Below are 15,920 nucleotides of genomic sequence, written 5' to 3' on the forward strand. Positions count from 1 at the left end.
GTCTCGCGCGGCGCGTCGGGGCGACTGGTTGCGCGCGCCGTCCCGTTACCATGACAACGAAGCTTTATTTTCTAGGTGTTTGTTACGGATATCGGTGTAGATAATCTATACATCTATACTAATCATTCCTTAATACTTCGAGTTCGTGTTTAGGAGCGAGCGGTGAGCTGACGCGAAAAATTGGGGATTTGTAGACAGGCGAATGGAAAACAATTTTCCGTATGATTTAATGTTTTAAGACTTCTGAATGGGACTCTTTTTAGACAAGGGTTCAGTTTGTTTTATTGCTATCTTTTTATTATGTACGAGCTGTGTTACGCGGTTTTCTCGCGTTTAAAAGTGTAAATATATTCTTGACATTTTATGCGTTTTTAATTTTAACTATCCGCGGTTATTACGGGGTAACTACCCTCATAACGTTTCTAAAATAAAAGTAGCCTCAGTTACTCCTTATAACATTACTGGCAGTACAAGCTGTGTAAAAGTCGGATCATAGAACTAAGCTGAAACGCTTCGTGTACTTTTACCTTGAAACATACGACACTATTGTTGAGAAGCCATTTTTCGAGCTTTTTATGTAAGTATGTCTTATTCTTTGGCACGCCCTTCAAGCCGACGTGTCGACGAATTTTACATATTACGAAGTGTCGCTGTATTCATATAAATTGTAAGACAAAAGCATTTTTAAATAGTCGAGTTTTTTGTTTCAATAATGATTCTCCAGTTAACTATAATTCTAAATGAAGTGAGGTCTATGTTTAGTTTTTTCTATAATTCGAAAACTTTGTATACTTCTTTCAGATACTTGGTGTGGTAAAACGTTTGAGTCCCAGCTTTCAGACCGCAAGCAATCTGTTTCCAACTGCATCTAAACTTTGGAAAGCGCAATAAGTGGTTCCATCTATTTCAAAGTAGGGATGTGAGAACGACAAAAAACTACTAAAATTATAAAAAATGTCTAATGAGTAATTATTTAATAATGAATCATTTATTTAATAAACGATTTTTAAAGTAACTTACCATCAGGTGGACTGAATGCTCGTCTGCTACTCCTACTTATATTTAAAGAAAAAAATTAAAATTGGCCGACGAAAACAAAAAGTGAGTCGCCGGAACCGAACCACAGTGGGTTCTACCTCCTTCAACTCCTACCTTCTTCTTCCTCTTCCTTTCTCTCTCTACCTTATTACACCCTTCAAACCAGAGTAATGCAGCGCTGAACTCTGGTGATATTAAACACAATAAGTTTTGCGGACTGCGATGGTACCTTTGAAGTTGAACCACAAACGCTTCTACCTTCATAGCGCCCAAACTATCACATCGATACAATTTGTTTTAAATAAATTTGGAAGGCGATACCTATACACTGCTATAAATATATGCGGACTATTAGAAATCGAATATATTTCCGTTCAACACTCCATACAAACGTTATATAAGAACATATTGTTTTCTACTTAGCGGAAGCTCATAAGTTACTTACGATAATATTATCTGAACATAACAGCATCCTGCATTGTCTATTGGCAGAAAACCTTGAAAGGAAAGCACGTATCTATTGTTGTATTATAATTATTTTTAGGGTTCCGTACCTGAAGAGTAAAGAGGGAACTCTATTACTAACCCGCTGTCGGTCCGTCTGCCCGTCTGTTTATAATACAGCAAACGTGCTTGGAGTCCACCTAATGGTAAGTGAACCACTTACCATCAGGCAACAGTGGTTACTGCCGTCCATAGACATCTTTAAACAACCCCAAATAAGATTAGATTCCTGATGTCGACCACAAGTGCGTTGCTACCCTTTAGGACTAATTTAGAACGCTTCGGATAAGTATGCTTCCCTTACCACACCCTTCAAAGCGGAATACTTTAGCGCTTAACACTGCTGTTTTCAGCTAGAAATAATTTTGGCGGTGGAACCACAGTAGCCACATACTATTAGGTGAACTGCATGCTCGTCTGCCACTCCTTTATTATAAAAAATAAATGTTTTCCACTAGATATTAAAATCTGTTCAAAATAACGAGATCTGAAAATTGAGTTTTCCAGAACGTTCTGACCGTGACCCTATTAATTTGGGATGAGGGCTTCGCGACCTTTATTATATGTGACATACGAACGATCCAATTTTACTGGTAAACTTATTTAAAAATGTTTTTTCATGTTTCCTGTATAGTGTTGCTGTGTACTTCAGATATAATCCTCAGTCTTTATGAAGTTGGTTGCAAATGTCCACGAGCGGCAGTGACCACTTTCTTGACACAATGACATCACTTTAAGACTAAACGCCTACTTCTACGTCATAGCAACAGTACGTGCTGTTTTGTTCCTTAAAGATTGCAGTGAAACAAGTATAAGGCGTTTTAACTTTTTTGTAGGGGCAACACTTCACGACGGCTAGTACATCCTAATTTTAAGGATGTAATAAAACAAAATTTTAAAAAATGTTCTCAAGAGTAACACATCTGTGATCAGCCTTAGGTAAAACTCGTTTCCATATGAAATAGATTACAGATACTTAATATTTTTCGCCGATTCGCCATAGATTATCACGAACGGCGGTGAATAGTTAGGACTTCGTAGTGTACATGTCTTCAAAATGTCGAGTGCAGCTGGCTTTTAATTTGGAAGTTCTCATATCTGATCTGTTCTTATAGAGACAATAAAAGGAGTAACGCATCTATCGACTTCATGCTTGTGTCACATACTAAAGTGGACAATGTGTGTTCATAATAAATAATAGAATAATCGATGCTGATTAAATTTAGTTATCATTTAGGTATTTGACCTTGAGTCTATCTATCAATGAAGATTTTATATCTACAATATTACAGACACAGGTATTTGTTTATGTGTGTGTATTTATGTGTATTTTTTTAATAATAAAAATCGGAAAAGGGTTTTCAGTACAAATTCATTATGCTCAACAATACAAAAGTTTTATTAAAAACGTTATCAAACAATCCTTAACTACTTAAAATTAAAAATTAACATTTTATATCTAACAGTCATCCTCAAAACTGTCTTCAAAATCATCCTGCACTTTGTGTCTTGATACCGCATTGTGTATTTTCTTAGCTAATTCTGAACCTTTTTTGTGCAATTTACTTAAAAATGATAGAGGGTTTGCAAATTTGTGTAACGAATGATCTATGTCTTTATGTTGGTTTATCACACTGTCAAAACCACTGGATATATCTTTCTTAATATTATGGAAATAATCTCTAAAGCTTTTAGTTTTCGGTTCATCTTCAAAACCGAAATCAAAGAAGTCATCATCTTCATCGGAATCGTCATCGAAAAAACTTTTTGAGTTGAAATCATCTAAAAAAGTTTCCTTGTCATCTCTTTCGTCAAATTTTATACCACGACCTCTAGCATTACTGTCTGGCTTATTATCATCAACTTTAGGTAGATCAGGTGCAAAAATACTATTTATCACTTCATCTCCTTCATCTTTGAAGTTTGTGCTAGCATTTACTTTGTTTGTAGGTACTCCAGCAAAATTTAAAGGTCTAGTAACTGTGAAATTAGTTAATATCGGTCGTCTTGTGTTTGTATCTGGTATATCTATAACTAATTCCGTCACTTCATACTTAGCGAATTGTTTTTCTGTAGTAAGTTCTTCTCTATCACGTTTAACTTTGATTTTTGGTATATTCGTTGTTACTTCTTTTTTAGTCTTCTTCAAAATTTTCGGGCTGATGGTAGTATGTTCTTTTTGGTTCAAATTGTTGACTGGTTCAGGATCATCGTAGTAATCATCATCGTAGTCATAGTCTGGAGTAGTCGCTTCTTCTTGCAGTGATGTTGCGAATGTAGACAGGAGTAACTGTAATGAAAAAAACGGTATTTAAAATTATTATTTTCAAATACTTTTTTCTGTTGCAATCATACTACGTGATGCTATTCTTTTAGTTTGTATAGAACTGTTAGATGATATCCTTGACAATTATTTTTTGAAATGTGAATACATAAATAGTAAACTTTTTATTTGCTATTTTTATCCTAGTCTTTCAGTGCATGCAATTTATAATTATCTATTTTATAATATTAAAATAGGAAACGAACATGCAATCAAGTTCATGGAACGTGAGTCTGAGCCTGCCTGGAAATCTATAATCAATCCCAAATAAGATTAACCCCTATATACTCGTACGAGTAAGTTCGGGCACAAATGCGTACTAACTTTGCTAAGTAGTGCTCAGTGTGTTTAGAGTGATTCATAAAACGCGCTGGAGCCATAAATATTTACTTGTTTATATAAAAAAGGAAACTTAAAACATATCTGTACATATAACACTTTTCTCATTTTAAAAATGCTAACTTCACAGACTAACGTTATACTTAAAGCTTATATTACAATCATGACTTTGAATTATCCCGGTGGGGAACTTAAGAAAACTTTGTTGCAGCGATAATTTCTTTAATAAAAAGTTCCTTGAAAAATTCCTTTGTTGACAAAGCGAGCGTATTTTCATGGAAAATTCCACAGGTTCATAACGTTTTTCATCTAACAGAATGAAAGCTTGTATCATGTTGAGCTTTGAGCTCCCGATACGAAAATAAGTAAGGATTTAAGTGTGTGTGTACCATCAGGTGGACGCTCTTTCAATTTTAACTATTTTATTTTTAGTATTTATTATTATAACGACCATGGTAATATCAGTTGACATTCTGTAAAAAATCAAGTGTCTACAGTTAAAGAAATAAAACGCTATGACAGACAGATGGAACGGAGGCTTATTAATAGGGTCCCGTTTCCACCCTTTGGACCCTTTAAGTGTACAAGCGTCGTAAAAGCGTAGAAATGGATATTATTTATGTGTAATTGTCTTTTAATGAGAAAATTAATAAAATTCTAGCAAAATAATGTATACTAGCAGCACCCGCGGCTTTTCTCATGTTTAAAACATAACCTGACATGTATAGGTATAACTGAAAATTTCACATAAAACTTCTTTCTTTCTTTCAATAAGAAATACTTTGTAATGATTCAAATATAAAAGCTAGCTATACAGTACCGTGGACTAATAGAGAACAACATTTATGACGCATATTATGTTCGTCTATACCGAACCGTTTAGTCAGCGCACGCCGGTAAAACATCTTACCCAATTTCCGCTGACTTGATATACATTTGCCATTATTTTTCTCTGAATATATTCTTCAATCATAATAAAATATAGCCTATAGCACTCCTGAATAGTCTAGCTTTCTAATTGCGAAAGAAATTTCATGATCGGTTCAGTAATTCAGAAGAATAGCCCTTACAAACAAACAATGAAAGTTATTTCAAATTAATTATCAAAGTTAACTTTATCTCTTTATAATATTAGTATAGATATTGTGCATTGACTCGACTACTAATGTAATGAGACAATCTAATTCTGTATGAATAATTATTTGGTGTTAAGGCTACGGTTATGGCGCCAATGAACCGTTCAGTGATAAATCTATTTTAAGATTTAGCTCTATAAATGTACAGTCAACTCCAAAAGTCGATGAACATATTAGGGTTTCAAAAATCCCAAGAGTTCGTAAAGTTGAACACAACTTGTACCATAATTAGATAATCGTCGTAAGGTTTCAAAAGTTTCAACACTACAGTGTCAAAGTAGCTGAACAGTGACATATATCGTCTTCTTAGTTTTAATATAAAACTAAGAAGACAGGTCCTTGCAACGAGCAATTTTTTTTATAATATAAGAGTAGCAGACGAGCATGCAGTCCACCTGATGGTAAGTGGCTACTGCCGCCCATGGACATCTGTAATCAACCCCAGATAGGATAGATATTCCTGAGGTCAGCCACAGATGCGCCGCTACCCCTGAGGACTAAGCTGGAACGCCTCGGAAAAGTCTGTCTCCCTTACCACACCCTTCAAACCGGAACACAGCAGCGCTTAACAGTGCTGTTATTAGGTAGAAATAGGTGTGGCGGTGGTGCCGCCGGAGTCGAACCACAAAGGGTTCTACCACCTTCAAATTCTACTTAGTTTTAATCATAGATTAGTAAAGATACTTCGCCGCCTTGAAATTGAGTGAAGGCACAAACGGCTTATTTTAGTAAGTTCTTTTTTTGAATTCTTGACAAATAAAAATTTTTACAGAAAATTTACGAATAAATGACTAATACTGCGTAACGTAATAAATAAATAATTATTTCAAATATTTTAGGGACATTTTAGACGTGGCAAAACTTTTTTACGCAACTATTTCAATTCTCAAAACTGGGTACATTTTCTTTTTAGGAGTGAGTAAGCTTTACTAATCTATGTTTTTAATATGATTACTTAAATTATTTCTAAAAATTACTTTATCACTAAATATCTCTGTTCTGCTCTAATAGTCGTCTCTTACCAATAATTTTAATGAATAAGATATTAGTGGAAATTTACTGATATGTGAACTAGTATTATAACCGATTTTTAAGTGTCATGTTGTATTGTATGTTTCCTAAATAAAAAAATATATCATAATAGTGACGTTAGCTATACAGTGTTCAGCTACTTTACGATGTTCATCTAATTATAATGCTAGGGGTGTTTAGCTATTTATGAACACTGGGTGTATATAGGTATTTTTAACCGACTTCAAAAAGGAGGTGGTTATCAATTCGGCCGGTATCTTTTTTTATGTATGTATTGGTTTAGTACATATTTCTGAAGTCGGCGCTCATATTAGACATGCAGTTTACATCGTTATCCAACGAAATATATAGAGCAACAGAAATATGTACTAAACCAACATTTATTTGAATTATTTTTTACTTTGTAGTGACATAGAAGTCAGTTGTATTTTTTGTTAAACATTTTTTTGAAATATTCTTTTGCTTATCTACTTCTAGAGCTGACTGTACATGTGCTTATATTAGGCGTTCTAAATTAGTCCTTAGGGGTAGCAACACATGTTTATTTATAAAATTAAAGCATATTTAGAATACCTATGGTTCAACGAGTTCAAATACACGTAATTTTAGCCTGAAGTAGTTTTTCGTTTATAAGATTGTATACCGACTGATTTACATATGAGGAGACCATCTTAGTGTTTAGAAGTGGCAAATAATGCAAAATTAAATCCAGGTAGGACCACTGTTTTAAACCTATAAAAACCTATAAAACCTATAATTGCTTTCTACACTCACAGCGTCACACTAGGATTCCCTGTGTCCATGGCACACACATAGACAAATACACAAACACCCACACCCAGAAACAGAAATCTAAATTCATCATTTAGATATCTGTCTGGCCGGGGATCGAACCCGGGACCCTTTGCGCGTCAGACCGGTATGGTGGCCGCCCCGCCATGCTGGTCGTCTGTTTTAAACGGAGTTTGTGTACAGACTCTTATGGGCTGCAGGACTCACTAAACATCAGATGGACTGTAAGGTCGTTTTTTACTTTCATCGTTTTTTTTTATAATATGGGAGTAGCAGACGAGCATGCAGTCCACCTGATGGTATGTGGCTACTGCCGCCCATGGACATCTGTAATCAACCCCAGATAGGATTAGATATTCCTACCTGAGGTCGGCCACAGATGCGCCGCTACTCCTGAGGACTAAGCTGAAACGCCTTACCACACACTTCAAACCAGAACACAGCAGCGCTTCTTATAAATGTCACTACTTATTCCATGACTCCAACTAAAACACATTGCCTACGGAGTCTGGAGTCAAAGCACGAAGACGTGACAATGTATAAGATAAAGTAAATTTACACGAAGCGTTCCAACTTAGTATTCAGGAATAGCAACACATCTGTCGACGTAATCGACATCCATTTTTCACGACTTTCACGGGGACGTCTTAATTCTATGCGAATATACGATCTGTAGGACTACCATGAGTTTACAAAAGTATTACTCGCTAGCGACTGCGTAAAATAAATGTATGAAAAATTGTACAGCGCCTCTGGTGGTTACTCGTAGAACTAAAATCCGTAGTGACGTAACTCGATACGTAAAAAACCTATCAAATCGCTAGCGAATGTCATTATGATCTATTGCCATACAAATTCGGTCCCATGAGTCATTAATTTGACAGACGTTGTCAAGAAATACCGTAACGATAGTAGTTACGTTATTCACTAGCAAAATGACAATAGTTTTCTATTTACCATTTCTATAGTGGCGTTTCTATGCCAACTCATGTGTACACATTTACACTGTTATATCACTTATTGACTATTATGTCACTTATTAACATTATTGACCGGTCTGATACGTAGAGGGTGCTGGGTTCGAACCCCGGTCAGACAAATATGAAAAGAATGAATTTAGATTTATGTTTCAGGGCTGAATATTTATCGTTGTGTGCATCCCAATGACTCAGAAAATATCCTAGTGTGTTGCTATAAAATCAATTTTTATAACAATAAATTTTCCTTTTTTTCCCCTTATTTAGGAGAAAATTGAAGAATTCAATCCAATTGATAGGGAATAGTGTGTTACTGCGAAGTTATTCGTCTATTGTGGTCCCAAAAACACAAATGACAAGAAGAAATTACACCAAATTACCGCTTTCTGAATTTCTAAGACCTGATTTGTAGTAACACAAAACCCATTGGCACCTACTGCTAATAGTAATAATAATATGCATTGACACTTCACAGGACTAATTTAGAACGCCTTACATCGCAATAACAGCAGCGATTTTCACTTCATTTCCAAAAAAACAATTGACACTAAACGCTATACAATTTCTTAACGCACTAACAAAAAAAACACAAAAATTTGAAAAAAAACACTCACAGCTAACAAGAACAAAATCCAATTAACCATTTTGTTGAACTGATCATCACAAGCTTCGAGACCACACTGAATAATAACAATGGTCAGTTGCCACAAAAACTGTGGGTTTTTATCTCGAAGTAAATTAAAAGGTTTTCATATTGTAGGAAGCCGACACAGGCTCTGTTGGCCTTTTTGTGATAGTGACTCAAACCTTTTGAACTCAGAGCCTTTTACACTCCGGTTTCAATATATACAAATAATATGTAAGGTCTGTGTTTTCCACTTTGAAGGTTTTAAATCGTCGACAACTTGACGGTAAATTATAACTACCCATGTAACTCACCTAACCTAGGTTGTGTTTAATACTGAAGTAGCAGACGAGCATGCAATCCACCTGATGGTAAGTGGTTACTGCCGCCCATGGACATCTGTCAACAATCCCAGATAAGAATACCTGAGGTCGGCCTCAGATGCGCCGCTACCCCTGAGAACTAAGCTGGAATGCCTGGGAAAAGTATGTCACCCTTCAAACTAGAACACAGCAGCGCTTAACGCTGCTGTTAATTGGCAGAAATAGGTGTAGCGCTGGTGCTGCCGTAGTCGAACCACAGAGGACTCTACCAGTGCTCTATATAAAACAGGAGTTCTGAAACTGATTAATGGGTTGCTACTCTTGCCGTAGAGCCAGGAACTATCCATTAGGGAGATAAAACCGCCACTCAATTCTACCGTGAAACAGTTCTTCCGTTTCGTGGATTGACGTGGATTTTTTTAGTTCTATATAGAAATAGTGACAGATGGTGAAAGTGAAGAAATAGTGATAGATTGAAGGTGGTAGAACCCTTTGTGGTTCGACTCCGGCGGCACCACCGCCACACCTATTTCTACCTAATAACAGCAGTGGTAGGCGCTGCTGTGTTCCGGTTTTAAGAGTGTGATAAGGGAGACATACTTTTCCGAGGCGTTCCAGCTCAGGGGTAGCGGCGCATTTGTGGCCGACCTCAGGTAGGAATATCTAATCCTATCTGGGGTTGATTACAGATGTCCATGGGCGGCAGTAGCCACTTACCATCAGGTGGATTGCATGCTCGTCTGCTACTCTTATATTATAAAAAAAAGATGACCATGAGCAGTGACCATTTACCACCAAATTCACCATCAGGTGCACTGGTGCTTTTTTTTTTTTTTTTTTATAATATAAGAGTAGCAGACGAGATATCTCCAATATTGTAGATAGCACAACCGCTAAAGAAATTTCATGTATGATGAAAACCGTTGAAAGCCACTTACCATATATTTTACACTTACAAGCAGAATCGTTGACTAAACTAGTTCAAGTAACATGAGAAATGACTCTAGTGTTAGTAATCATGGTTTAGGTCTAGATCCGTGTCACTATTGTTATTGTTGTTGAAGGTCATTTACTTAGAATGATAGGTATCCCATATGACATGAGTCAGTCATTGGGAAAATGTTGCTCTACTTTTTTTATATAAAATGCCTTTTTACTGAATCATACCAATTACAAATACCAACCAATACACTTAACTCAACTTTTTTCGATTCATTTGTAACACAAAAAAAGCTACCCGAAAGCCAGTGGTATAGAGTTTAAAACTCACCCTCTCAATTGGGGTCCAAGGTTCGAAACCAGGCACGCTGTTTTTTTTTTAATTTATGGGGGGTTTAGAAATTATTTATCACGTGCTATAACGATGAAGGAAAACGTTGTGAGGAAAATCTTTAAAAACTTTATATTTTATATATAAATACGATTTTATTAGTATAGTCCAAACTGCTGCGCCAAACTGCTAGTCTTCGAAATAGCAAATTGTAGATATTAGCCAAAGGCAGCGCGGGCCCCTGGGTTAGTGTGCCCTTACGTTACGGAGTATATGCTAACTAAACCTGCGCGCAACAACTCCAGAGCGGACTAGACGTTTGGCGCGAACTATATAATAACCTGACATATCCAGCCGTCCCGCACCACTAAGCTGCGACGGCCACTTTTTCCACCGACGCAGCAATGGGTGGCAGATACCAACCGTGCAGTATTAGACACAGTCAAATAGAACTTGGTCATGGCAATATGGCAAAAAGGAGTTTGACCAATTGCATTTAGCTACAAGAAGTTCTAATGTTTATTTGTGTTGATGCTTTATGTTTTTTCCCCTGTTTTAATCTTCATGACAATTTTTGCATGTTTGAATATCTGACAATTGCGATCGTCGTGGCTGGGCTGCCACTATACCGGTCTGACACGTCTGGTACCGAGTTTGATCCCCGGATAGCCAAAGATGATGATGAGAGGTGAGATAATGATGAATTTAGATTTTTGTTCTGGGTCTGGGTGTTTTTGTCGAGGCATGAGTGTAGAAAGTGTATAAATCGTATTTTTAACAGACTTCAAAAAAGGAGGAGATTTCTCAATTCAACCATGTATGTTTCCGCGATCATATTCGACACGCTGTTTACGCCGTTATCCAACGAAATATATTGAGCGCCGACTTCAGGTACTTATTTCAATTATTCAGGTATTTATTTTAATTATTTTTTTACTTTGTAATGACATAGAAGTCGGTTGTATTTTTTTGTTAAACATTTTTTTACTATGCTCCTTTATGGGGTAAAATTTAATGAACGATAATAAACCGATTTGAATAATTTAAGATTAGTATTACAGAAATAGATTTCAGGGATTTTTAGTTATAATTTATAATTACTATGTACATTCAGCTTTTGGCAAATCAAGCCGATACCTACAACAAAATCAATTAAAACACTGTTTTCTATACTAATATTATATAGAGGAAAACTTTGTTTGTTTGTTTGATTGTAATGAATAGGCACAAAAACTACTGGACCGATTTTAAAAATTCTTTCACCATTCGAAAGCTACATTATCTACGAGTAACATAGGCTATATTTTATATGAAATATATTTGATAAATAGAATTTGAGGCGGTACAAAGTGTGCCGGGTCAGCTAGTTATAAATATAGATAAAATCTCTAGAATGTCCATGCTACATATCGATGTACATATTGCAATAAGCTTTATTAATATGGGTCGGGTCCCACCTACATTTGTCGCAACTATCGATCGAGTAATGCACAAGACATGCGGATATCGACCACATTTACATTATTAAAAGCTGCAACTTCTCAGAAATGTAAATCGATTCCACGATCCAATAGTTACCTCACGACAAAGCTAGGATTACCTGTAGGCGCCATGGGTACATAAACAACTAATTTTATTAATATTGAGCTAGCAAATGTACATACAGTCCATCTTATGGTAAGTGTTCACTGCTGCCCATGGACATCTGTAATCTGATGGCTTGCCACTTCTAAAGTCGCCACTAAGATAGTCGCTTCATATTAGTCGTTAGCTGGAATCCAGTCTACCACCAAAAGACCAAACTTCACACTAGAAAAAGACCCTTCCCGGTCTTACGTAACTCGTTTTCCCAACTTTCAAAACCTATACCTATAACTAAAATCAATGATTTTCATTGTGCTAAATTGCTGTATTTGAACTTTTACAACTTTACCGACATGGAGCCTGAATAGGGATAATCTGGAATAGATGACCTTAAACCTCCAAGAAGGTTCAGATTTCACAGTCACCATGGTTATAGGACTCTACTAAAGACAGTCGTAGTAATGAAAGATGGGTTGGAGGGGTCATTGAACCTTTATTTCATAATCAATTGACATTCGCTTAATTAGCCACATATTAAAAGATAATTAATATTGAAAATGAAACAACCTTGGTATCATGTACCTTAAAGTACTTATATAGTTCAATATGAATACTCGTACAATAACCGATGAGTAAAATGAAACTTTCACCCACCTTATAGTTGAAGGGCATAGGAATAAAAATACCTACACTTCAAAGGAAAATTCCAAAGGGCAGGTAAAATCCTTGTCTTCAAACTAAATGCCGGTGGATTCTGAGTCTTGTTATTCTTAGAATTAAGGAAATGCCGACATTGAAAGTCAACAAAAATATTAATTAGTCCGACCACAAGAGTATACCTATATTGTGGCAGTTTTATCGTCATCTATATAATTGGATTCATTGAAGAGTATGCTCATGCTATCTCACTCGCATTTTTGAATATGTTAGAAACTAAGAATGAAGGTAGAACCCTTTGTGGTTCGACTCCGGCGGCACCACCGCCACACCTATTTCTACCTAATAACAGCAGTGTTAGGCACTGCTGTGTTCCGGTTCGAAGGGTGTGGTAAGGGAGACAGACTTTTCCGAGGCGTTCCAGCTTAGTCCTCAGGGGTAGCGGCGCATCTGTGGCCGACCTCAGGTAAGAATATCTAATCCTATCTGGGGTTGATTACAGATGTCCATGGGCGGCAGTAGCCACTTACCATCAGGTGGACTGCATGCTCGTCTGCTACTCTTATATTATAAAAAAAAAACTTTTGTGGTTCGGCTCCGGTGGCACCACCGCAGCACTTTTTTCTGCCCAATACCAGCAATTTTAAGCGTTGCTGTTTTAGCGCTCGGGATTGCAAGGTGTGGTAACGTTACTCCCGAGGACTAAGTTAGAATGTATGAGACATTGGGTGTATTTTCCTACATAAGTGACATGCCAATGAGTATTGATATACTTCATACATTTTTGAGAACCTTTTCTAATCTCGCATAAACTATCGCATAATCTTTTTATTACTCGTTAAATAATAACAGGTCTTAAAGCAATATTAATAAGCGTTTTACTTTTCAAGATGTGTGCCTTGGATTTGAACCCGGGAATGTCAGCCTCAGGCCTCTCATCTCATCTCACTATCACTGGTCGAGAACCATAACTAGGCCAATTACTTCTTCATTCATTTGATTACGAAAGTTATTGATCTAACAGCAACGTAATACTTTTTACTACGCAGCCGACGAACCGACTAAGGTCGCCAAACAACCTTCAACTTGCAACCTACAATGTTGAGAGACCCGCCCGCGGCAACGCCAGCGTGCACGCGCGAGATTTTTACATAAGAATTTGAAATATCTTCAGGTTAGAATTTGTATTATATCGCTTTAAATTGGGTTTTAAACATTTTGTAAAACGGCAATTTCTCAAAGCGGTTTGTTGCATGGTGACTTCCATTTATTTTCAAACTATTTTTATTTTTAGTATTTGTTATTGTAGCGGACACCATTATATGTATTCTGTAAAAAACATGGGTCTATCTCTTACTTAACTTTATTATTATTATTACTGGACGTGGGTTTCCTCTCAGACTGACAGAGGAACTTTATTTTTAACAACTTTCAGTTATGTAGGTTTATTCCTGATGTTTCCTTCATCGTTAAAGTAAGTAATAATTAAATTCTAATACTACTTTACAAAGTCAGAAGTGTGTGCCTGGGTTCGAACTTCAGACCCCTGATTAGAGGCCGACTATTAACTAATAAGCTATCACAGCCTGCTTTTCAAAATTCAGGATAAAGGTTTTAAGTCAAGATTTATATTAGATACATGTGACGAGTAGCGACATCTATTGGTGGTTTACAAAACTCTCTATTATTGATCATCAATGCTCTAAGAGCGCCATCTCTTGGCATACTTTAGAGGCGGTCACTACTCACAACACTTGTGCGAAAGTCATTAAAACCTATTTGTAATTTTATAATAGGTATAGTCCGCGCCAAAATAGTAGTCCGCTCTGAAGTTGTTGCGCACAACTGGCATTTATTCCGTAGCCCACGAGGACATAGCTACGTTAATGTGCCCCGTAAGGGCTAACGGGCACTAACGCAGCTATGTTCTCGTGGGCGAGAGCGGGCAGCGGACGCGTTCCTGTTTTTTTTTTATTTTTTTATTTTTATAATATAAGAGTAGCAGACGAGCACGCAGTCCACCTGATGGTAAGTGCTGTTATTAGGTAGAAATAGGTGTGGCGGTGGTGCCGCCGGAGTCGAACTACAAAGGGTTCTACCACTTTCCAATCTACAATTTGCTATTAGACGCGACTCGTTTCTATATTCAGAGTGAACTAGTAGTTTGGCGCGGACTCTACATACACGTAAGGTCATAAAATCCAAAAACGAATAGTATGTAAACTTTGCGTACTTAAATATGTACTTAATGGTTTCGATTAGGACTTTTTGTGACTTAGAAGGGCAGACGATGAGGTAAGCATTTTGGAGCAACTCGTGGGATCAACCTTTAACGACCATGAAGGTATCATATTTTTAAACCGGTTTTTTTGTTCACATTTATCCTTTTAATATAATGGAAACAGCAAGAATACACTCCTTATTTATAATATAGACTAGCTGACCCGGCAAACGTTGTGTTGCAATAGAAATAAAAAAATGTTAAGGGTGAACAACCCTTATCACCTACGGGTTTGAAAAATAGATAGAATATTTGAAACTGCGATGGTAGCAAAGTCTGTAGAATCCAATGTGAAACATTCCAAAATCAACAACTACTTACGAATTAAAAATTAATTAAAAAACATTTTCCCACGGACTAAATTGTGAATCTAAACCATTCTCAAGTCCCCTTGAACACACACAACAAATTTCATCAAAATCAGTCCAGTCGTTTAGGAGGAGTTCAGTGACATACACACGCACATAAGAAAAATATATATAAAGAAGTAATTACAGCCGATGAGCATGTAGTCCATCTTTTTTTTTATATAATGTAAGAGTAGCAGACGAGCAAGCAGTCCACCTGATGGTAAGTGGCTACTGCCGCCCATGGACATGTGTAATCAACCCCAGATAGGATTAGATATTCCTACCTGAGCTCGGCCACAGATGCGCCGCTACCCCTGATGACTAAGCTGGAACGCCTCGGAAAAGTCTGTCTCCCTCACCACACCCTTCAAACCGGAACACAGCAGCGCCTAACACTGCTGTTATTAGGTAGAAATAGGTGTGGCGGTGGTGCCACCGGAGTCGAACTACAAAGGGTTCTACCATCTGATGGTAAATAGTCACTGTGGACCATGGACATAAAAATCCTATATAACATTAGAGTCCTTATCATCGTTGAACCCATAAAGACTACGTTGGGACGCCTCGTGCATAGCTCGTGCGAGCAGTGTTAAAAAGGTGTATTATTAATTTAATAAAAGAGAATAGTAAGGCAGAGGTTACATAAGGCAAACGCCTAGGCAAAGGACTAGACAAAACTGTCTAGTCCT

General features: G+C 36.9%; 1 protein-coding gene across 1 annotated transcript; it reads right to left on the reverse strand.

The window, feature by feature from the left end:
• Positions 1-2,923: 2,923 nt before the first annotated feature.
• On the reverse strand, positions 2,924-8,925 carry LOC140746518 (uncharacterized). Its single transcript, XM_073078671.1, has 2 exons — positions 8,756-8,925; positions 2,924-3,832 (listed from the first exon to the last, which is right to left on the reverse strand). The coding sequence occupies exons 1-2, from the start codon at positions 8,783-8,785 to the stop codon at positions 3,002-3,004; spliced, it is 861 nt and encodes a 286-aa protein (XP_072934772.1). The 5' UTR covers positions 8,786-8,925; the 3' UTR covers positions 2,924-3,001.
• Positions 8,926-15,920: the final 6,995 nt, after the last annotated feature.

This window comes from Epargyreus clarus, unplaced genomic scaffold, assembly GCF_041222505.1.
Source record: "Epargyreus clarus isolate Ecla_fem2 unplaced genomic scaffold, WU_Ecla_fem_2.2 ptg000012l, whole genome shotgun sequence".
Lineage (NCBI taxonomy): Eukaryota > Metazoa > Arthropoda > Insecta > Lepidoptera > Hesperiidae > Epargyreus > Epargyreus clarus.

Bases quoted from the DNA above. Each gene is read 5' to 3' on its own strand.
- LOC140746518 (XM_073078671.1), bottom strand. From the start codon at position 8,785: ATGGTTAATTGGATTTTGTTCTTGTTAGCT. The intron at 3,833-8,755 runs GTGAGTGTTTTT...TTTTCATTACAG, and splicing joins GGATTTTGTTCTTGTTAGCT to TTACTCCTGTCTACATTCGC.